Raw genomic sequence first — 22,713 nt, 5'->3', positions numbered from 1 at the left:
AGTAGTGGGCTCTCCCAGGGGCCCCTGAGCTCCCTGATGATGGGTTCTTGACTGGATTTATAGTATCAGGCAGTCGCTGTTTTCCCTTTGGTGGAGGCAGCCTTAAATGCAATGAGGAAGAGATTGGGTTTTCCTATAATAGTTGTGCTATTATTACACCCATGGCATCTGTTGCTGTTGTTCACAGGGTTAACAGCTAAGTAAGCCTCCCAAGCTAACCAACAGGAAGATTTCTGGTCAGCACTGTCTTGATTTCCCCATGTCTCATGTCCCATGTGCGGTGTCTACCAGCACCAGGGTCTTACGTTGTGGAGGGCAACCAAAACCAATAGCACTAGCTGGATTCTTGGGCATCTCTCACCAATAACTCAAGTGGAGGTATTCCGCATCTGGCCCTGGGCTTTTTAGTTTTAGATGCCTATGACTTCTGGGAGGAGCACAGTCCTGTGTTGGGTAGTTCCGATTTAGTTCTCTTCCTGTAATAATTCATTTCTCCTTAATTGGCAACATTTACTTTTCTGTTGGAAAACTGTCGTATTTGAGTCATAAAGCTTCCTGAAAACAGGCTGGCTTTCTACTCCTACACTGCAGATAAAGTAACGAGTCCCCCTGAGTCGTGCATGACTGCAGAGCCCTCAGTGGCTTCTGCCTGTGCACTTGTGCGACAACCTTCGTGGCCTTGAATCCTCCAACATTTGCTTAAGAGTTCTAACTGCTGCCTCAGTTCACAGAAAGGCACAGGAAAAGAGGCAACATTTGGAGGACTGGATTCATTTGCTTAGTCATGCCCACAGGCTTTCTTGTCTTTCCCTTCCTTCCCGTGCCAGTTCCTATACATGCGAAAATATTCTTTTAAACATGGCTAAAGCTGCCAGGAATGGTGGTGGCGCACGCCTTTAATCCTAGCCCTCTGGAGGCAGAGGCAGGCTGATCTCTGTGACTTCGAGGCCAGCCCTGTCTACAAATCGAGTCCAGGACAGCCAAGGCTACACAGGAAAACCCTGTTTAAAAAAAAAAAAAGGCTACATTCTTCTGTTTATACAAACACTTAGGTTCCAGGTACTTGAGAATCTGAACTTTGCTAGAATTTAAGTTGAGTGAATGCTAAGGAAATACTACTCAGGAATTTAATGTTGCAGTCTCAAATGTGTTTTAAAACTTAGTCCCCCCTCCCCCCAGCCCTTTTCCTCCTTCAGATTTGAAGAAAAGGCAAAGAGATAGAATTTGGTTATAAGAGGCTTTTTTTTTTAAAGGGGTGGGGGTGGGGTTGAGTGAGCTGGCTTTGAACAAGACGTCAACCTGCTTCTTGTCTCCAAGAGTGACTGGACTAAAGGCATGTGCAACCACTGCCCAGCTCTATTTATTTTCTATTTCTATCCTACCAAGCTTATGGGTAAATAGTAAGTAGATATTGAAAGCAATGTTAGCTGCAATGGGAAAACACAGGCGGCTTTAGTGCTAGCGACAAAAACAATTTTAAAAATGTACTTGAAGCCAATTGGGTAAGATTTTTTTTTTTTCTTCCAGATCTCAGGACCTAACCCTACGGCCTTGCGCTTGCTCTACCACTTAGCGAAATCCAAAAGTTGCGTCATTTTTTTCTTGGATCAAATACTTACATTCATGAGATCACATGAAGCATGAAAAAAATTCACTGCACAAACATCGCCCCCTTTAAGGAAAATGAGCACAATCGCTTTGTTAGGCCTACTCTTTTAATTTTGACAAGTTGAGTTTGGCCCAGTGTCCACTAAATAAGGGAAAGACCAAGGACTTACCCGTTTCGTCCGAGTACTTCGTTTCTCTTCACCTCTTGGAGAGGTTAACATGACGGAGCTTCTCCTCTGGGCGCTGTGAGAGGCAAAGAAACTCAGGGGCCTCACAGGAAACCTGAACTGCAAAACCTTATTAACACACATCCATGTCTATGACCCTGAACTAACTACAGAGACACTTGTGCAACAGCTTTTTCCACTGAGAGTGTGGGTGGCTCTGAAAAGAGCCTTTGTGTGCGGGGTGAGGCGCGCGCGCTCACTTGGAGCTGGTGTACTTGGTGACGGCCTTGGTGCCCTCCGACACGGCGTGCTTGGCCAGCTCCCCGGGCAGCAGCAGGCGCACGGCCGTCTGGATCTCCCGCGACGTGATGGTCGAGCGCTTGTTGTAGTGCGCCAGGCGCGAGGCCTCGCTGGCGATGCGCTCGAAGATGTCGTTGACGAACGAGTTCATGATGCCCATGGCCTTGGACGAGATGCCCGTGTCGGGGTGCACCTGCTTCAGCACCTTGTACACGTACACGGAGTAGCTCTCCTTGCGGCTGCGCTTGCGCTTCTTGCCGTCCTTCTTCTGCGCCTTGGTCACCGCCTTCTTCGAGCCCTTCTTCGGGGCGGGGGCGGACTTCGCGGGCTCAGGCATGATGAAACTCCGGCTAGAGCAACTGTACCGCTGAGACTGCCGGCCCTTCACTTTATATAAGAGTCTATTCAAATGAGGCTCAGGAAAGAACACTCATGATTGGCTGGTGGTTAGGTGACGTCATCTAGGAGGTTCGCCCAATCGACATGCTCAATGTCAGACTCGCTTCCATTGGTCTAGAGGAAAAGAGGAAGCCAGCCAATCGCATGGGCTCCTTTTCGATGCCAGAGAGAACTATAAAGGGCAAGCTCGCCCAGGTTGCGAACGCTGAGTTGTTAGTTGCTGTTTTCATTTCAAGGATGTCTGGACGCGGCAAGCAGGGCGGCAAGGCTCGCGCCAAGGCCAAGACGCGTTCGTCCCGCGCCGGCCTGCAGTTCCCCGTGGGCCGCGTGCACCGGCTGCTGCGCAAGGGCAACTACTCGGAGCGGGTGGGCGCCGGCGCCCCGGTCTACCTGGCGGCCGTGCTGGAGTACCTGACGGCCGAGATCCTGGAGCTGGCCGGCAACGCGGCGCGCGACAACAAGAAGACGCGCATCATCCCGCGACACCTGCAGCTGGCCATCCGCAACGACGAGGAGCTCAACAAGCTGCTGGGACGCGTCACCATCGCGCAGGGCGGCGTCCTGCCCAACATCCAGGCCGTGCTGCTGCCCAAGAAGACCGAGAGCCACCACAAGGCCAAGGGGAAATAAGTCCGGGCTATCATCCTTAGGACACAAAAACAAAGGCTCTTTTCAGAGCCACCTACATTTTCAAACAAAAGAGGCGTAACATCCCCCTTTGTCCTTGTGAGCGGAGAAACGAACGAAAGCAAAACCCCACGGTCCCCCATTAACACCTCAGCCTGACCTCCTTTCTCCCCTGATGGCCACTGATTTCATGACTTTGCACTGTACGTGGGTATCCACTCGCTAGCGCACGGCTTTGCTCGCGCCTCAGTAATAACAGTGTACGCCACAGCTCGGGCGCTCTAGCCCTTTTACTTTCGAAAACCAGCAGGGAGGGCTTGCTGCAAGGCGACGTCCACCGCCACAAGTGCAGCCATTTTCTTCCCCTAGTGGGCTGTGACAAGGAGACATGGCTGAAGAAACAGCTTAAATACTTGGCTTTCTTGTGTTTTGTTTATTCCTAGGTAACTTATAACTGGCATTCCCTTAGCGTTTATACTCTTACCTCAAACACATGGGCCTAGTTTTCCTGTACTTAAAATGATTTCAAAACCTCCCTGACTTTCACAACCTGTATACTGTTACAAACCGGCCAGTACCAAGCAGAGCCAGGCATCTGAGTTGGAAACCATCCGGGTTTATACAGCGACAAGAAGGGGATTCTCAAAATGAGCGTGAAAAACAGTAATGACAGGATTTAAAATGGTTCCCGTTACGAACACATCTCATAGAATTTTTAGCTGGTTGGCACAACTAGTGTTTTTCTCGTTAATTTATTGTTTGATTCACTAAAACTCATCTCAATACCGTTTTCCTAGACGAAGTGCTAAAAGGAAACACGTAAATAAGGGAAGATGGCGGATTTTGCTTCCTTTCCATTCATAGCCAAGGCTGAAAGGAACGAACCGCTGGGCTTTTGCCGCGCCGAGGGCTCCTCCCCCAGCACAGGCATTTCCCGCCCCTGCGCTTCCTGTTTTCACTCCGGTCCGCACGTTCCCTATAAGAGAGACCTGCCGTGGTGCCAGGGCCGTCAGTCCGCTTGCTCTTTGTGTTCAGCCATGTCTGGTCGCGGCAAAGGCGGGAAGGGCCTGGGCAAGGGAGGCGCCAAGCGCCACCGCAAAGTCCTGCGCGATAACATCCAGGGCATCACCAAGCCCGCCATCCGCCGCCTGGCCCGGCGCGGGGGCGTCAAGCGCATCTCCGGCCTCATCTACGAGGAGACCCGCGGGGTGCTCAAGGTCTTCCTGGAGAACGTGATCCGCGACGCCGTCACCTACACGGAGCACGCCAAGCGCAAGACCGTCACCGCCATGGACGTGGTCTACGCGCTCAAGCGCCAGGGACGCACGCTCTACGGCTTCGGCGGCTGAGCGCTTGGCCTCTGGTCCGCTCTGCTCTTCGCTAACGGCCCTTTTCAGGGCCACCCACACACTCTCGGAAGGGCTGACATTTTGTCTCTAGGACTTGTCTTTTTCCTCAGTCAGCTTGTAAATCTATACTTTACTTTGGTTGGGTGTCCTAGTTGTAATCTTACTGTCTCTGCAGTGTATTATAGGCATTCACTTCAAGTCAGGTTCCACCGTGGATTTCTCCAATGACTAAGTCACAATCTCTGGATGGCTCACCCCCATTATGAGTTTCTAGCATTTTCCACAGTTTGCTGGTCCCTTTGGAGACTGATCCCAAGTGTTTCACACTAGTTTCTAATGTCTGGGTTCCTGGGATCTAACACTCACTTCCTGTGGAACTGCCAGACTACGATATTTCTGTTCAAACTCAACTCCTGGGGTTCTAAATAGCATCTCTCAAGACTTCCAAGTCCATAGCTCTACCTGACATTTTCCTCCATAGCTTCTAAAATATATCCAACTTCACTTTTTCCACATATCCGGTTGTATTTTTTAAGACGGGATTTCATGCTGTCAGGGTGGTCTCGAACTTGTGCATAGGTTTGAGCGATGATCCAGCTATACCCTTCCTTCACCCCCAGTTTATGCAGTGGTGACTGAACGCAGGGCTTCCACTTGCTGGGCAAACTCTTGAACAACTCTACCAACAGAGCCACAACCTCAGACCCATAACTGTTTAGTGATCTAAGGAATGGTCTCTCACTAGTCTACGTTTGTCTTAGTCAGGATCACTATTGCTGTGATGGACTCCGTGACCAAAGCACGTGGAGAAGAAAAGGTTTACTCGGTCTACTTTTCCACATCGGTGTTCACCATTGGAGGAAGTCAGGGTAGGAACCTGGAGGCAGGCACTCAAGCAGAAGCCATGGAGGGCGCTGCTTAACTGGCTTGTTCCCCACGGCCCGCTGGGCTGCTTTCTTGTAGAACCCAGGACCACCAGCCCAAGGATGGCACCACCCACAATGGGCTGGGCCTTCACCCATCTATCACTAATTAAGAAAATGCCCTACAGGCTTGAAGACAGCTGGATCTAATATATATATATCCCTGCCTGCAGTGGTAGCAAACTCCTGTAATTCCAGCACTCCATGCCTGCCTGTCTATCTGCTGCTGCCTGCCCTGCTGCCTGCCCTGCTGCCTGCCTGCCCTGCCACCATGCTCCACACCACAATGATCATGTACTCAAACCCTCTGGAACCAGCAGTCTCAATAAACATATTCTTTTATAAATTGCCTCGGTAATGGTGTGTCTTTGAAGCAAAAGAAAAGTCACTAAGACAATAAATATCTCATGCTTGCTTATTTACTTATTTTTAGGAATAGGCTTTCTCTGTGTAGGCTTGGCTGTCCTGGACTTGCTTTGTAGACCAGGCTGGCCTTGAACTCACAGAGATCCTCCTGCATCTGCCTCCCGAGTACTGGGATTACAGGCTTGAGGGACCATGCCCAGTTCATCTTATGCATATTTAACATCTGGGACTATCCTATATTAATGGTGCATTATGAATGCTAATCTTTAGGTTCTTTTATATAGGTAAACACACATGTATAACTTACTCCTTATCTATATCTAACACTTTTTAGAATATTGTTTTATCTATCACATTTGTTTCTCAGTAACAGAACTATGTGATTTCAAATAGTAGCAGGAAGGTATTTCAAAAGTTCAGGAAACGAAGACCATGAATTGTTCCAAATATGATCCAATCCTGGAACGTTTGTGTAACAGATGGTACACTCTAATAAATCTAATCTTTGGTTCTAGTCTATTTTAATGATATGATTATCAAATGACAAAGAACTTGCTTGTTTTAAAACATTTGTTTTATTAATGTGTGTATATCATGTGTGTAGTGATCTCATGGGTACAAGTCAATCTTAAAGAGTTGCTGTTTTTGTTTTGTTTTGTTGTTTTTGTGAGACAGGGTTATCCTATATAGCCTTGGCTGTCCTTGAGTTTATTTGTAAACCAGGCTGGCCTTGAACTCACAGAGATTTGTCTGCTTCTGCCTCTGCCTCTGGGACTAAAGGTGAGCACCATTGTACCTGGCTAAGGAGTCACTTCTTTCCCTCCCATCCACCTTTATGTGGAGGAAATAAACTCTCATCATGATAGCTATGTAGTAAGAACAAAAAAAAAATTTTTTTTGAGACACTATGTCTCACTATGTAGCTCTGGCTGTCATAGAACTCACAATGCAAACCACAATCACCTGATTCCCAACTCCTGAGATTACAGGAGGGCACCACTATGCACAGCTGTAAGAAATCATTCTAGCCAGGCGTGGTGGTGCACGCCTGTAATCCCTGAACTCGGGAGGTAGAGGCAGAAGGATCTCTTCGAGTTCAAGGCCAGCCTGATCTACACATCGAGTCCAAGACAACCAGGGTGACACAGAGAAACCCTGTCTCGAAAAACCACACACACAGAAAGAAAGAAAGAAAGAAAGGAAAGAAAAGAAAAATTCATTCTAATCCATGTGAATAAATTCATCCCGCGAAAAGTAATGGGACTTAACAAAACCTTCTGTGTAAAATCTAATTACCGCTCACCTGAGTTTCCGTGTGAACAGGGCCAGTGCCTGTTTTCTGCGAATGTGTGTATGTGTGCCTGGTGTGGGGGCAGAAGAGGGAACTGGATGCTCTGAGCTAGAATTACAGGGGGTTGTGAGCTGCCATGTGGGCCACTGATTGCCGACTGGGGTTCTCTGGAGGAGCAGTAAATCCTCTTAAACCACCAAGCCCCTAAAGTATACATTTCCCACAAAGTCATTATTCTCCATTGCTCTTTGTTTTGTAAGTGCTCAATGGGCTCCAGACCTCGGTAGGTCCAGAGACCCTAGCTCAGCTGACTCCATGATGAAAGTGCCATTCAGACCGGAAACCCAGCTAATAGACAGCACCACCTGCCCAAACGAAAACAAAGACCTAACTAATCAAAGCCCATAGGTCTGGGAAAGTCTCTAAATGTACTAACCTTGCCTTTTGAATTCTACAGGTTTGCTTTTGGCTAACTGTTCTTGGTAAGTGAAGTATGTCAAGCCAGGGCATGCCTTGTGCGCTTCCACGCTCACACTGTGAAAGGCGTGTAGTTACCAGCTGACAGCTTTCTATTGGCTTAAACCCATGTCTGAGCAGTCTTTTCTAGTGAATACCCCCCCCCAAAGTTTTGGAGATCTGTAGGCTGTTTCTTAACAATTAAACTTTATTATACAACCCAATTAGCTTACGCAAGAGGGAAAAAAGGTTAAAGGGAAAAAAAAGTGAACCTTCTGGTATCTGTTCCACGGGATGGGTCCTTCGGTGTCTGGCCTGCATGCTGGTCCAGCCTGTTCGCTGAAACACGTGTGCTCAAGCCCAGTCTCATCCTGCTGTTGCTCTCCTTTCCGCCTGTCTGAGTCACCTTCTCCCATTGAGGGTCAATTAGAAACACAATAGTCCAGGTGGAGTCCGCAGGTCCACTTCCTGAATTCCAGGCCTAGGACTGCTCCAAGCAGTCTATCACAAGGTATCCATGGGGTGCCCAATGGTAAAGCCCGCCAAGACTGCTTTTACCTGTGACAAAGCTTACAGTCTTTCCCAGAGATCCCACTGAGTTTCCAGAGACCATACATGGAGATACCCGGTAGTGTGTGGTAGGGGGGGTGGTGTAAGGTGTTCCAGGGCTCCAGGGCTGCTTTTCAGCAGTCATTGCTTCAGAGGATCTGACACCTCCACTCTAAAAGGAACAAAATTAAAAAGTCACTTAGTCTCTCACTTCTGGAGGTAGATCGAGTTCAGGTGCCTTCTGTTTAAACTTCTAGGAGAAGTTGGATGCCCCTGTCCACCCACTGTCTAGGATCCAAGTGAGATGTCACTGGATCCCTCTGAATGTGTGGTGGCCCTGGTTGTTTTTGTTGTGTATATGTTTGTGTGTGCTTCTGTCAGTTGTATTTCCCTGTGTTGGTCAATGGCTTCCTCTGGTGTGGGATCCTCCCCAACCTGGCTTAAGGCCTGAGCCCCGTCCTGTTGGGGACCCGAATCCTTTAGGCTTGCCAGGTTGAGTTGGACCCTGGGAGTCCAATTCGGGAAGGAGGTCGCTGCAAGAAACCACTCAAGTCACACCAGCTGAGAGGTATTGGTAAAATTTATTACTGACACACCAAAGGTCCCAATTGTTGATGTGTCAGGGTCCCTCAGCACTCGGGAGGTGAAAGACCCTGAGTAGCGGTTACAGGCTAGTTTTAAAGGCAAAAACCACAAAACAGGTGGGGTTGCTTATCACTGGAATCTATACAGATATTAGGACATCTGGCCTGGGGGAACCTCTTGTGAGGACATCTGATATCTGCAAATTTGCATGTAACTATTCTGGGAATTAGGGTGGAACTCTTGAGGTTAGCAGTTCTGAGAACTGGGAGAAGCCTCTGGGGTCAGAAGTTTAGGTTCTCAGGCCACTGGGCAAGCAAGGCTGGAATTTTACAGTTTCTCAGTCACTCAGGGAAAGCCCCCAACCTCCACTCTGGGAGCAGGACTGCTTCCTTGTTTCATTGCTTGGTCGTGTGTGGTGGTAGTAAGGAGCCCCCCCCCCGTTCCCCCCCCCCCACCTATTACGGGAGGGGGGCTGCCATTGAAACCGAGTGTACATGGGACTGGGAGAGAGTTCCCACATGAGAGCACCTCTGCTCCACTCCATGCCTGCTCTAAGCAGCCCCAGCAAAGGGGGGGACTTGTGGAACTTCCCCTCCTTTCTCTTTCATGACTTAGGTAGTCTTTCCAACCAAGGATCCATAAACCTCACCATTCTCCAATACAGAAACAAACAAACAACATTTCTGGGCCAACACTAACTATGAAGACATTAAACAACTTTTCCTAGGTTCTTTTTAAAGACTGAAGACAGCTGCTAAAAAAGATTTCCTTTGTTACCCATTTGGTCCCAAATAGAAAAAAATTATAAAAGTTTAAAAAATTCCAAGGTATAAGTAGTTTCAGTTGCTGGAAGTGGTTGTTTAAAATAGTGTAACAAGCCGGCCCTGCCCTAAACACATGGGAGCAGGAGAGCTGGCCCTGCCAGGATAACAGCTGGCCCTGCCCTGAGACCCAGAATCCGGTGAGCTGGCCCTGCCCTGATGACAAGGGACTGGGGTGAGCTGGCCCTGCCCTGAGGACACAAGAGCAGGAGAGCTGGCCCTGGCATGATGACACGGGAGCAGGAGAGTGGGCCCTGCCCTGAGGACAAGGGAGCGGGCCATGATCCAGGGCTCTGAGTCAACTGCACCCCAACATCTACCCATGTATGACCTGCTGAAACTCGTGAAGGGGCCGGACCAGCAGATTCAAAGATTAAGAATCTCCTTGACACATGGCAACAACGTGATATCCGACAGCAGTCCCAGTGAGGATAGTGTAGGTCTCCAACCAGGCCCATGACTGGTAGCAATGAACATTTGAAAGTAAACATATGTGGACAAAAGGCTATCCTACATGATACACTACAATGTCTGTGACAAGATTTTTATTTGTTTGTTTTATTTTACTAGGGGAGGTTGCAACGGCAGAGGGCGGATATGAGGGCACGGGGAGAGCAGGAGGATTTTGGTGCACGACGTGTAAATCATAGACATTCAATAAAAGTAATAAAAAAAGTCTAACAAGAGAGAACTGATTGAAACAAGATCTTCTGCACAGATAAGGCACAGCTAGACTTACAGATGCCCCGTAAAATTTTGGTCTCACCCTCTATCAGAAGAAACCAACTCCCTCACCCCTAGGGCTGGCCCAACACCAGGCTCTTATAATTGTTCAACTAAAGAGTTCAGATATCTCCCCCGCACGTCTCTACCCCACATCCAGATTAAACACTACCCAGTGACCCTGAAAACAGAAGAGAAATTTGCATATTGCTTGGCTCGAAGAGACAGGTGTCCTGGTGCCTTGCCAGTCACCCTGGAATACCTCTCCTGCCTGGGCAGGAACCTGGGAAGCCTTGTTCACATAATCTGATTCTTCCACGTGTGCATTGTTTTGGACATGAAAGATGCATTCTTCAGGCTACCATGGGCAGAGGTGAGTCAACTCATCTTTGCTTTTAAACGGACAGACCCAGTGGGAAGTTACGGTAGGTAACGTATGGGAAACCTGTTTCCCCGGGATTGAAAGACTCTAAATGCAGATTTCCTGCCCTTTCTACAGAGGTTTCCGAGGAAATAGGAAACTTGCAAGCAACTGCTGCATGAGTTACAGACTTTGGACTACAGAGTGCCAGCTCAGAAAGCCCAACTTTGTATAAGGCTACCTATCCTGGTTACCAACTGAAGGCAGGCAAAAGGAGCCTGTCTCAGAGTAGGGTTGCTGCCATCGTCCTTCAGATCTCAAAGACTGAGAGATTGGTTCAAGAGTTCCTAGGTGCAGATGGACGTCGCCGCCTCTGGATACCAGAGGTTGTGGAAATAGCAAGGCCTCTATACACTGGCACAAAGTGGGGCACGAAGCCCTCTTCGCATACTTTTAAGAACTATTTTTATTTTGGGTTCCTTAAATCTCTTCCTATTCCTCTCCAGTCCCTTTCAGTAACCCAACACCAGGTAGGAGAGGAAGATTAGTGGGAAGGGAAGACGTTGTTTTCCTTAGCTACTTCCTGCTGTTTATGGTCATGTTTCCTTGGAGGCAAGTCCTGTCTCGGCCTGCAGGGTCTTCAATGGGTACCTGAGGAGGGGGCAGACAAGTGGGGACACAAGACAGGAGACACAAAGAAATGAGGGCAAGTCTGGGTTCTGATCAAGCCCCATTTATTGAAAATTTTCAGAGTTCTTATAGGCATGGAGGCATGGGTATTTGCGTAAGCAAGGGTTGCTATGGATACCTAACTCTGGAATGCTCCAGTAGGTGTCTACCTTTACAGCTGCTATAATCACAGAAGAGGAAGAAATTCCAGAGAGAAAGGGAAGTTGTAAAAGATCTGGTTAGTCAGGAAAAAGTTCCTGGAACTGCTGTTCACAGGCAGCTGGCCTTTAATCTGATTTTACCAGTAGTCTTACTGGAAAAGCTAGTTTATAGGCAGAAAGGAGTAGCTCTTACTATGAGCTCGGGGGTCTTAGAATGACCATCTCCCACAATAAACCACAACAGGTGTCTAACTGCCGAACCACGACAGGGTCAGTTGGTTTCTGGTAAATGACAGACTGCTGGAGAAATAGGAACCTAGGCTTTGACAAGATGGAAGAACATTGGCCATATAGCCCGTCCCCAACAAGTCTAATCCTCGCTTAAGGATCTCTCCAATTTCTTCTGGTCACACCACATCAACAGCAACCAGCAGCAGCAGAGGGGAAGCATCAGCAGCATTTTTCTTTCTCTGAATCACCAGTCTCTCTCTTTCTCTCTCTGGGTCTGGCATTTATTCCAACTGGTAAATGCCTTGCCCCCACATGAGGCAGTTTGGAGCTGATAAACATCACTGGTCCTCTCAGGAGGCAGTTATCAGCTGTGGACAAACTGGAGCAGCGTCCATACCCCACACCTGGCATTAAAACAAAAACTTCTTTACATCTAAACCAAAACTTCCATATAGAGCCCCTAACCTGGACTGAGATGGAACAAAAGACATTTGAGGCTTTAAAAACAGCTCTGACGTTGGCTCAAACCCTAGATGTCTCAGAACAAACATTTCCATTTGTTTGCTCTTGAAACAAAAGACAAAAGGGATTTTATCCCAAACTTTGGGGCCAAAGTGACAAACCTGTTTGTCCAAATGATTGGACCGGTTAGCCATAGAATGGACCACTTGTCTAAGAACTGCGGGGGCTACTTTGAGGTTAGTGAAAAGGAAAAGGACGTGGGGGGAGGGGAAGCAAGCAAGTTACCAGCACCTCATCACTCAGTTGTGTCCCTCCTCCTCCCAGCACTACAACAATGGCCATCTAATGACTGTGTGACCCAGAACCTACTCTTAAGTCCCGCTTAAGAAATACACCATCAATTTGCCTCCTGCTTGCCTGATGGAGCTGGTGCTCATCCAAGACTGAGGAGAGGAAGGATGTCACTGCAGGAACTCCAGTCCTCCATAAAGGCTATTCACTGGATCATCCGAGAGACCCAGCTCTCCTCCAAGTCCACCAACAGTTTCCCCTGCTCCCAGTCTGGTGATACCACCTGGGGTCGGTCGGGTAGCCAAAGGGGCACAGAGACCAACGTGGAAAGGACCGCACAGCAGTTCTCCCCACTCCACTGGCTGTGAAGGCATATGGCATTACACCGTGGCCCCATTATAGCCAGGTCAAAGGAAATGGAAGCCATCAATGCTGGGTTAACCTACTCCCACACATACCCTATCAACTGTGCCCTGTATTCTCTGTTATGGCCTACAAATTCTAAAACTACTTCAGAGGTTGAGTTTGCTAAGCATCTCTTACAGTATCATTTTGATGGCTCAAGACAACTCAGTGACAGGTCAGAATTTTGTGGCCTGGGCCTTTTGATGAGTACGTGGAAAGGAAGAGTCAGTTGTTGCTAGCAGCAGCTTTGTCGTGTCAATTTATTTCATGGAGCAACATCATTATGAAGAAGGGTAGCACTGGGTCACATAGGGTCAGCAGTAGTGACAGAGTCCCAGAAATTATTGCAACCACAGCACACAATCTACAATAACAACAACAAAAAAAAATCCCAAACCAACCAGAGCAAAATTAACCCGCCAGCATTTTGGTTTGCTTTGGTTTTTTGAGACAAGGTTTCTCTGTGTAGCCCTGGTTATTCTGGAACTCTCTTTGTAGACCAGGCTGGCCTTGAGCTCAGATCCGCCCTCCTCTGTCTCCTGAGTGCTGGGATTAAAGGCGTGCACCATCACACCCTGGCCCTTGCTGGCATTTTTAATGTTACTCCTTATCCTGAACACAAGGACGAATCACCATGCCCTAGAAAAGCTAGGGTGGCAGGGTGTTTGCCTAGCATGCTTACAGAGCACCTGAAGCATGCCTGTTCCAGATTCCGAACTCCTGATGCCAGTTGTTGAGCCTCATCGCTTTAATCCCAGCACTCTGAGGGCAGAGGAGGGAGGATCAAAAAGTAGAGTTAAGAACTGGTGGCCAGGCAATGGTGGCGCACGCCTTTAATCCCAGCACTGGGGAAGCAAAGACAGGAGGATCTCTGTGAGTTTGAGGCCAGCCTGGTCTACAGAGTGAGCTCCAGGACAGCCAGGGCTAGAATAGAGAAACCCTGTCTCAAAAAGACATAAAAAACAAAACAAAACAAAACACGTGTGTTGTTTTTGTAGATGGCCCAAGTTAAGTTCCCAGCAACCGTGCAGAGGTGGTGGGGGGAGGGGAGATCTCACAATTGTAGCCCTAGCTCCAGGGAATGCAGTGTCCCCAGCAACCATTGCACTTGTGCCACCCCACCCCATACACATAAAAATAAAAATAAAATAACTTAAAAAATTAAAGGTCCTTGGGTAGTTATCAATGCAGGATAGCTTGGTGGTGGGAGCCACACAGCTGGAGGAGCTGTATTCAGTATTGGGGCCTGAGGAAAACAAGTAACGGGTCAGCAACGACATGAGGAGTACACGTCAGCGATGCAAAGTCCTGAGGGTCCTGTGTCCTGAAGGCCCCTTGCTACTGCTAGCCCTTGCTGCGCGTGTTGCTGCCTTGGTCACCCTAGTTTTTGCCTTGTATGACTCTCCTTGGGGTGGGGGTGGGGGGTTCCTAATTCCCCACGGGGCAATAAAATCACAATACATAGCAACACCACTCAGATAGATTAATGATTTACCTGAAGATTTCTTAGAAAAAGTACAAATATATATGGTTAAAAAGATTAAGTCAAGTGTTCGTTTTTTGGGTGTTTTTCTTTCTAATGTGCAATTAGTTAAATTGGGTCAAGAGGTTTTGCAAGCTGCTTTGCATCAGAAAACCCATGGCACAAGAAAATAAAAAACACTTTTTTAGTTGCTAAATGAAAGGTCTGCTAAAGTCAGAGAGCAAGAACAAAGCAAGCCTGGTTGCTAAGGAACAGGCTCATGGTCAAAGGGAGTCTCAGTGTCCTCTGTTAAGATGGAGCTTCTGTGTCACTGTAAAATCTGATTCTCTTGACTTTTTAACTACAAATGTGCTGATGGGCTTTGGTGTGCTTTGAGGACGTGGTGCTGTGCTGTGCACAGACTGAAGAGAGCCTTCTTTTTCAGTTGTCTCAAGACAAGTAAATGATCTCTGTCCTAAAGCTCTCTAGTTAACTACACGTTTATTCAGTGTGGAAACACCGCAAGATTAGGTGAGTGCTTAGCTGTGTTAGATGGGTAGGAATTGTGGTAACTTAGAACAGCACAGTGTCTAGTTCCTTTCCTGTAACCACGAACTACTACCAGCCAGTGTTAGGGACGATAGGCCATATGGCCAATGTTCAGCCATCTTGTCCAAGTCTGCACCTTTAAGTCTCTGTCTTTCCCAAAGCTTACCTTTCACCAGAAACTAGCTGACCCTGTTGTGAGTCAGAAGCTAAAGACAGATAGGGATGGAGCGACCCTGTTGTGAGTCAGCAGTTAGACTAAAGCTAGATGAAGACAAAGCAAGATACCCTGTGTGGCAGGACATTACGACCCTGCCTGGAATTCCCTATGTTTTGAGAAAGGCCTGAAGTTCGGTTGCTATAGCAACATGCTTCCCTGCCTTCTGACTTATAAAAGCTGCTGCCTGACTAATAAAGTTTGAGAGTTTGATCAATCAGACTTGCTCTCCTTCTTTGTGTCTTGCATTTTCAACAAGTGAACTCCATCCCAAGTTTTAGTCGAACCCAGCAGGCTGGGGCAAGCCAGTACCAGAGACACTGGATGTGAAACTTGTTGGCTTGCTCAAATTCTGCCACTCTGTAAAAGAAAATCTTTACTTTAGCATATAGATGGGGAGAAGGCACATGAGAAGCTAAGTGAGATATGGAATTTAGGATAACTTGTTTTTAAAGTCTGAGCTGGCTGTTTTTAGGATGTTTTTAATAATGAGTACTGTGGTTAGCATTTTTTAAATGGGTAAATATTCTTATTGATGGGCTTATACTGATGGATTTCCTGTTTTGGTCTGCCCCTTTTTATACACAATATGTGACAGCTGTTTTCACAATTATATGAGTACTTACAAATGTCTTCTATAAAATGAGGAAGCAATCTAATGTGTGGCCCTAGTCATTTGGGAATATGTGAGACATAACCACTAATTTAATAATTTTGTTAATTCAAAATGTGATCCTTGAATTGGACAAAGGAAAATAAAAAGTTCTATCAAGGGTCTGGAGAGCTGTCTCTGTGGTTCAGAGCTCACACTCCTGCTCTGTCTGAGCTCTGCTCCCAGCACCAGTCAGGTGCTCATTATGCTCTGTACCTTAATCTCTAAGTGACCTGAAACCCACCAGGCCACTTAGGCTGTAAGGAAGAGACACATAAATAAGTCTGTTTGTTTGGTGTGAGATAGGGTCTCTCTACTTTGCTCTCGTCCTAAATTCCCATTACATAGAGATGCTCCTGCTTTGCTGGGATTTGCACTACTATGTCCAGCTAATAGTAAAAAATAAACCTTGAACCTTGTTACATCAGTCGAATGACGTTTCCTTACACCAGAACATAAGCATAAGGAAGCTCCAGGTTCCTTTTCTTTCTTTTGGCTCAAGACTGGGTGTTACTGTTACTCAGTTCTGGCTGTTAGAATTTAATATGTAGACTAGGCTGGCCTTGAACCCAGAGATTCACCTGCCTTTGCCACTCACTGGTGTGCAGAGACTGTTGTTGGTTGATGGGAAGGGCTGATTTTTTCCAGTGTAGGGGAGAAGGGAGGAGAAAACGTTTGTTTTGTTTTTTGAAACAAGATCTTACTATGTACCCCTCACTGACTTCAAACTGACAAGGTTAGCCTTGAACTTCTGGAGTGCTGTGATTAAAAGTGGTGGCGCACGCCTTTAATCCCAGCGCTCGGGAGGCAGAGGCAGAGGCAGGCGGATCTCTGTGAGTTCGAGGGTCTACAAAGCGACTCCAGGACAACCAAGGATACACAAAGAAACCCTGTCTCACTTTAAAAAAAAAAAAGTGTGGGCCACTCGGCTCCTATTAAAGTGCCATTTAAATTATGTATACCATGCTGGACGAGTGCTCCACAATTCTCTACTGCTCCATGGAAGCTCAAAAGTTCAAACTCAAAACCCTTTTTATACATGACACGGATGCAAATTGTTCAAAAGCTAAGTATAGAATGCGTATTACCATTTCAGCCTAACCAAAACCAAGTGAGGAGTTAAAGACACAGAACACCGTTATGTGTACTTGACTGTGGAGAATTCTTACTAGCTCAGCAAACAAAACCAAGGACCACCACGGTCACTAGACTACGGGTTATCTAGATCAAAGAACTGAACCACGTGGGGGACCTAAGATCTTTATGGACAAAAACCACAGCGGCATCACGCATGATACGGAGCTCAGCCATGTTTCAATCCCTTAATGCAAACTGGATCATAACTCCAATACGAAGCACATTTGTATATGAAACCTCTCGGGTGGATACCCCGTACGCGAACCGCTCGCACTGACAACCGAACAAAAACTCAAGAGGAGGCAGGTGACCGAACACAAAACATGGACGGAAGCTTAAAGTTAGAAGATTGGCTGCAGCCCTTCCGAGAGTGTGTGGGTGGCCCTGAAAAGGGCCGTTAGCGAAGAGCAGAGCGGACCAGAGGCCAAGCGCTCAGCCGCCGAAGCCGTAGAGCGTGCGCCCCTGGCGCTTGAGCGCGTAGACCACGTCCATGGCGGTGACGGTCTTGCGCTTGGCGTGCTCCGTGTAGGTGACGGCGTCGCGGATCACGTTCTCCAGGAAGACCTTGAGCACCCCGCGGGTCTCCTCGTAGATGAGGCCGGAGATGCGCTTGACGCCCCCGCGCCGGGCCAGGCGGCGGATGGCGGGCTTGGTGATGCCCTGGATGTTATCGCGCAGGACTTTGCGGTGGCGCTTGGCGCCTCCCTTGCCCAGGCCCTTCCCGCCTTTGCCGCGACCAGACATGGCTGAACACAAAGAGCAAGCGGACTGACGGCCCTGGCACCACGGCAGGTCTCTCTTATAGGGAACGTGCGGACCGGAGTGAAAACAGGAAGCGCAGGGGCGGGAAATGCCTGTGCTGGGGGAGGAGCCCTCGGCGCGGCAAAAGCCCAGCGGTTCGTTCCTTTCAGCCTTGGCTATGAATGGAAAGGAAGCAAAATCCGCCATCTTCCCTTATTTACGTGTTTCCTTTTAGCACTTCGTCTAGGAAAACGGTATTGAGATGAGTTTTAGTGAATCAAACAATAAATTAACGAGAAAAACACTAGTTGTGCCAACCAGCTAAAAATTCTATGAGATGTGTTCGTAACGGGAACCATTTTAAATCCTGTCATTACTGTTTTTCACGCTCATTTTGAGAATCCCCTTCTTGTCGCTGTATAAACCCGGATGGTTTCCAACTCAGATGCCTGGCTCTGCTTGGTACTGGCCGGTTTGTAACAGTATACAGGTTGTGAAAGTCAGGGAGGTTTTGAAATCATTTTAAGTACAGGAAAACTAGGCCCATGTGTTTGAGGTAAGAGTATAAACGCTAAGGGAATGTCAGTTATAAGTTACCTAGGAATAAACAAAACACAAGAAAGCCAAGTATTTAAGCTGTTTCTTCAGCCATGTCTCCTTGTCACAGCCCACTAGGGGAAGAAAATGGCTGCACTTGTGGCGGTGGACGTCGCCTTGCAGCAAGCCCTCCCTGCTGGTTTTCGAAAGTAAAAGGGCTAGAGCGCCCGAGCTGTGGCGTACAGTTATTACTGAGGCGCGAGCAAAGCCGTGCGCTAGCGAGTGGATACCCACGTACAGTGCAAAGTCATGAAATCAGTGGCCATCAGGGGAGAAAGGAGGTCAGGCTGAGGGGGGGGACCGTGGTGTTTTGCTTTCGTTCGTTTCTCCGCTCACAAGGACAAAGGGGGATGTTACGCCTCTTTTGTTTGAAAATGTAGGTGGCTCTGAAAAGAGCCTTTGTTTTTGTGTCTTAAGGATGAGAGCCCGGACTTATTTCCCCTTGGCCTTGTGGTGGCTCTCGGTCTTCTTGGGCAGCAGCACGGCCTGGATGTTGGGCAGGACGCCGCCCTGCGCGATGGTGACGCGTCCCAGCAGCTTGTTGAGCTCCTCGTCGTTGCGGATGGCCAACTGCAGGTGTCGCGGGATGATGCGCGTCTTCTTGTTGTCGCGCGCCGCGTTGCCGGCCAGCTCCAGGATCTCGGCCGTCAGGTACTCCAGCACGGCCGCCAGGTAGACCGGGGCGCCGGCGCCCACCCGCTCCGAGTAGTTGCCCTTGCGCAGCAGCCGGTGCACGCGGCCCACGGGGAACTGCAGGCCGGCGCGGGACGAGCGCGTCTTGGCCTTGGCGCGAGCCTTGCCGCCCTGCTTGCCGCGTCCAGACATCCTTGAAATGAAAACAGCCGCTAACAACTCAGCGTTCGCAACCTGGGCGAGCTTGCCCTTTATAGTTCTCTCTGGCATCGAAAAGGGACCCATGCGATTGGCTGGCTTCCTCTTTTCCTCTAGACCAATGGAAGGGATTCTGACATTGAGCATATCGATTGGGCAACTCTTTTAGATGACGTCACCTAACCATCAACCAATCATGAGTGTTCTTTCCTGAGCCTCATTTGAATAGATTCTTATATAAAGTGAAGGGCCGGCAGTCTCGGCGGTACAGTTGTTCTAGCCGGAGTTTGGCCATGCCTGAACCAGCGAAGTCCGCTCCCGCCCCGAAGAAGGGCTCGAAGAAGGCGGTGACCAAGGCGCAGAAGAAGGACGGCAAGAAGCGCAAGCGCAGCCGCAAGGAGAGCTACTCCGTGTACGTGTACAAGGTGCTGAAGCAGGTGCACCCCGACACGGGCATCTCGTCCAAGGCCATGGGCATCATGAACTCGTTCGTCAACGACATCTTCGAGCGCATCGCCAGCGAGGCGTCGCGCCTGGCGCACTACAACAAGCGCTCGACCATCACGTCGCGGGAGATCCAGACGGCCGTGCGCCTGCTGCTGCCCGGGGAGCTGGCCAAGCACGCCGTGTCGGAGGGCACCAAGGCCGTCACCAAGTACACCAGCTCCAAGTGAGCGCGCGCGCCTTACCACGCACACAAAGGCTCTTTTCAGAGCCACCCACACTCTCAGCGGGAAAAGCTGTTGCACAAGTGTCTCTCTGTAGTCAGTTCGGGGTCATAGGCGTGTCAATAAGTTTTTGCGTTCAGGTTTCCTGTGAGGCTCCTGCGTTTGCTGGGTGTAATCAAACGGAATACACGAGACGAAATGAGTCTTCAAATAGGTGCTGTTTGCTCAATACATTCACAGGTACCGTATCTGGATGCCTTTGGCAGCTCTGTTTCCTGTCTCTGCTATCCTGAGTGCACATAGCTTGTATTTTAAGCCCTGGCCAGCTCCGCTCACGCCTGCTTTTCTGTCTTGTAGTCACCTCAGTGTTCAGGTATCAAGGTGCTGTGTCCTCCAGTGGTAACTAAGGTTGCAACTTCCCCGTGTCCCGATGATCTCTTTGGGGACACCAGCCCTGCCACAAGGTGTCATGGTTTCTGTGACCCTTTCTTTACCACCCCCCCCCCCCCATTTCCCCGTTCTTTATTTTTTTTTTTCCAAGACGGGCTCTCTGTGTAGCCCTGGCTTTCCCGGACTCGCTTTGTAGCCCAGGCTGGCCTCGAATTTACAGAGATCTGCCTGCCTTTGCCTCCCAAGTGCTGGGATTAAAGGCGTGCACCATCACACCCTGCTCTTTTTACCTTTTCAATCTGTTGCAACTGAGGCTGCATCTTCACCAGTGACCTCTCGGTTGCCAACCTGTAGCAGTTCTTTGTGATTTCATACCTTCAAAACCAGTGCTGCGTGGGAGGCTTACAGATTACCAAATTCTTTCAGTTTGAAATTCAACCTTACCCTCTGTCTCCAGCCTCGCCCTCCACTCCCTGTTCCAGCCCCACAGGAAAACAGCTTCTGAGTGCTGACCCCGAGTGAGTAACTACTTTTGACTCAGTGATGAGGTGCTGGTCTGGAATTAATTACAGTTGAACTTTTCAGCCCCAGTTTACCAGCATCTCTTGTCCTAGCAAAACTAAGTTGAAAAACTTAACCACAGCTGCTTCTTCAGCCCCTAGAGACCAGAAACTGCCGACTATTAATTCAAAATATGAGAAGAATGGTCTAGAGCAGTGGTTCTCAAGCTTCCTAAGGCTGTAGTCCTTTAGCACAGTTCCTCATGTTATGGTGACCCTCAAACATACAATTTTTTTTCCTTGCTCCTTCATAACTGTCATCTTGCTACTGTTATGAATCCTAATGTAAATATTTTTTAGAGATAGAGGTTTTCCAAAGGGGTCACAGCCCACAGGCTGAGAAACTGTGGATTAGATAGTGTTATAAACCACTTTAAATTTCAGTCATGAGCTGGCAATGTTTCTTTATAGCCGTATCTGTTAAGATGCTTCTGTGAACACTCAGGAGTGCTGCCAGTGTCTGGCGTCTTTAGGCTCCTTCTGACTCAGTGATGCATTAGATAGCAAGGCAACACGAGGAAGACGCTGGTGACGGCTGAAGCATGTGTAGTGGACGCTGGGAAGGGCACCACTCGCTCTTGCGTAAGTCATACTTCAATTCGTCCGTCTCTCAGCCAACTCCACCCCTGTAAAGTGAAAGAAATGCAGTCTCAGCTAATAGACAGGGCTTTTCCATGTTAGATACCCACTCAGTGTTCTAGGTTAAGTCCAGCAGTGTAGCCTCAAATCTTGCAGCTCACTGTCTGGAAATCACACAAAGAGAGGACAGCTAGCAGGAATTGCTGGCTTTAGGGAGGAGTTGGCCGAGCTGGGGTCCTACCATCTTTAAGATTACTCGAGAAGAGCTGGCTCCATCTTGTGGCCATTTAGGATAATGCAGTTGTGGATTTTTGCTGGGATCCAATAGCTTGTGTACAAGAGCCCAGTCAGTCCGGTTCCGGGCAGTCTCCAATGCCCCATTTCCTTTATCTTCTTGTGGAGGGAATATTTAAATCATCTATGTTTTTCAGCTTCTATACCAAACTCCAGTCACACTCTTCTTTAAAAAAGACGTGAACAAAAAATGACATGCTATTTACCAGTTCAAGGCCACATCCGTCCTCGGCAGGAGCCTAACACCTTTAGATGACTTATTGGGAAAATTCAACCAAAGCTGCTAAAGATGCACTCTGAACTTGTCAGCTCATGAGTTTAGGGCTCCTGCCTCCCAGGTGGATAACTTACGCCATTTTCTTCACCCCAGTCTTTCATCTTCCCTTGGGCACATCCCGTTTCTTCTCCACAGGTGAGCATGGGGCTTGGCTCCTTTCTTTACTCTGTTATCTTTAAAATGTTTTCACTGTATTAACGGATGCTCAGCTGTGTTTATTTTTGACACTCTGCCGAGAGCCATGCTTATTAGTTTTACATGTACAATATGTAAAGATGAACAACAGGGCTTCTCTTTGCCCTCTTTATGGATTCAAATGACTGAGGTTAAACAACTTCCTCATGTCTCCTGTTCTGCTTTCGTCATTAGCTTCTCAGAATCCTTTTTCTTTCATGAGTAATGTGACTGAAATAGCTTAGTAGTTTAGGAGTACACCGGTTACCTGACCTGAGAAGGGACCCACTGCATGCATGGCTGCTGAATCTTCTCTGTGAGGATTAGCCTGATGCTCATCTTCGAGAGGAAGGGCAGGCATGTGTGGCTCCTGCAGCCAGGATCTCTGTGCGGTGGACACATGGTTATTCTCTTTTTTAGCTTGGGACCCTCACTCTGTATGGAAGCATTCCTGACAGCAGAACTGCTCCCTTTATGAGCAATGTCTTCTTTGCCATCTACACACCCACTGATAACACAGGTTTTTTTGTTTGTTTGTTTGTTTTTTGTTCCAGGATCTAGGATTTGGCATACTGCTGTTTTCTTGTTCATTTGCTTACTACCCTCACTTCCCCACTGTCTCCACTAGAAGGTAAATGCCCTAGGAGCTGGATTTGGTAGAGGCCATGTTTTGAGAATGTGTAAAGCATATTTTGATCACTTACGTTTCCTAGGTTCTAGAGCGGTGCATCCAGCACTGATTATTCGTTTTATGCTAGTTTTATGCCGACTTGACTCAAGCTGGAGTCGTCTGAGAGGAAGGATCCTCAATTGAGAATATGCTTCTGTAAGATTGGACAAGCCC

The 22,713-nt window shown here is 48.2% G+C and overlaps 6 protein-coding genes across 6 annotated transcripts; 3 read left to right on the top strand and 3 right to left on the bottom strand.

Moving 5' to 3' along the window:
* Positions 1 to 1,989: 1,989 nt before the first annotated feature.
* Positions 1,990 to 2,444, bottom strand: LOC311605820 (histone H2B type 1-F/J/L). The gene has a single exon (XM_084796673.1). The coding sequence runs from the start codon at positions 2,410 to 2,412 to the stop codon at positions 2,032 to 2,034; it is 381 nt and encodes a 126-aa protein (XP_084652799.1). The 5' UTR covers positions 2,413 to 2,444; the 3' UTR covers positions 1,990 to 2,031.
* Positions 2,445 to 2,543: 99 nt separating this feature from the next.
* On the top strand, positions 2,544 to 3,136 carry LOC311605818 (histone H2A type 1-B-like). Its single transcript, XM_084796671.1, has one exon. It carries the CDS (start codon positions 2,559 to 2,561, stop codon positions 3,102 to 3,104), a length of 546 nt encoding a protein of 181 aa, XP_084652797.1. The 5' UTR covers positions 2,544 to 2,558; the 3' UTR covers positions 3,105 to 3,136.
* A 783-nt stretch (positions 3,137 to 3,919) lies between these two features.
* On the top strand, positions 3,920 to 4,505 carry LOC311605819 (histone H4-like). The gene has a single exon (XM_084796672.1). It carries the CDS (start codon positions 3,935 to 3,937, stop codon positions 4,448 to 4,450), a length of 516 nt encoding a protein of 171 aa, XP_084652798.1. The 5' UTR covers positions 3,920 to 3,934; the 3' UTR covers positions 4,451 to 4,505.
* A 12,624-nt stretch (positions 4,506 to 17,129) lies between these two features.
* LOC311605305 (histone H4-like) lies at positions 17,130 to 17,721 on the bottom strand. Its single transcript, XM_084795717.1, has one exon. The coding sequence runs from the start codon at positions 17,704 to 17,706 to the stop codon at positions 17,191 to 17,193; it is 516 nt and encodes a 171-aa protein (XP_084651843.1). The 5' UTR covers positions 17,707 to 17,721; the 3' UTR covers positions 17,130 to 17,190.
* Positions 17,722 to 18,496: 775 nt separating this feature from the next.
* On the bottom strand, positions 18,497 to 19,029 carry LOC311605276 (histone H2A type 1-B-like). Its single transcript, XM_084795698.1, has one exon. The coding sequence runs from the start codon at positions 19,012 to 19,014 to the stop codon at positions 18,529 to 18,531; it is 486 nt and encodes a 161-aa protein (XP_084651824.1). The 5' UTR covers positions 19,015 to 19,029; the 3' UTR covers positions 18,497 to 18,528.
* Positions 19,030 to 19,178: 149 nt separating this feature from the next.
* LOC311606150 (histone H2B type 1-F/J/L) lies at positions 19,179 to 19,648 on the top strand. Its single transcript, XM_084797227.1, has one exon. It carries the CDS (start codon positions 19,221 to 19,223, stop codon positions 19,599 to 19,601), a length of 381 nt encoding a protein of 126 aa, XP_084653353.1. The 5' UTR covers positions 19,179 to 19,220; the 3' UTR covers positions 19,602 to 19,648.
* Positions 19,649 to 22,713: the final 3,065 nt, after the last annotated feature.

The sequence above is a fragment of the Acomys minous genome, assembly GCF_964271855.1.
Source record: "Acomys minous genome assembly, chromosome: 9".
Lineage (NCBI taxonomy): Eukaryota > Metazoa > Chordata > Mammalia > Rodentia > Muridae > Acomys > Acomys minous.
This window is presented reverse-complemented; position numbering and strand designations above follow the sequence as displayed.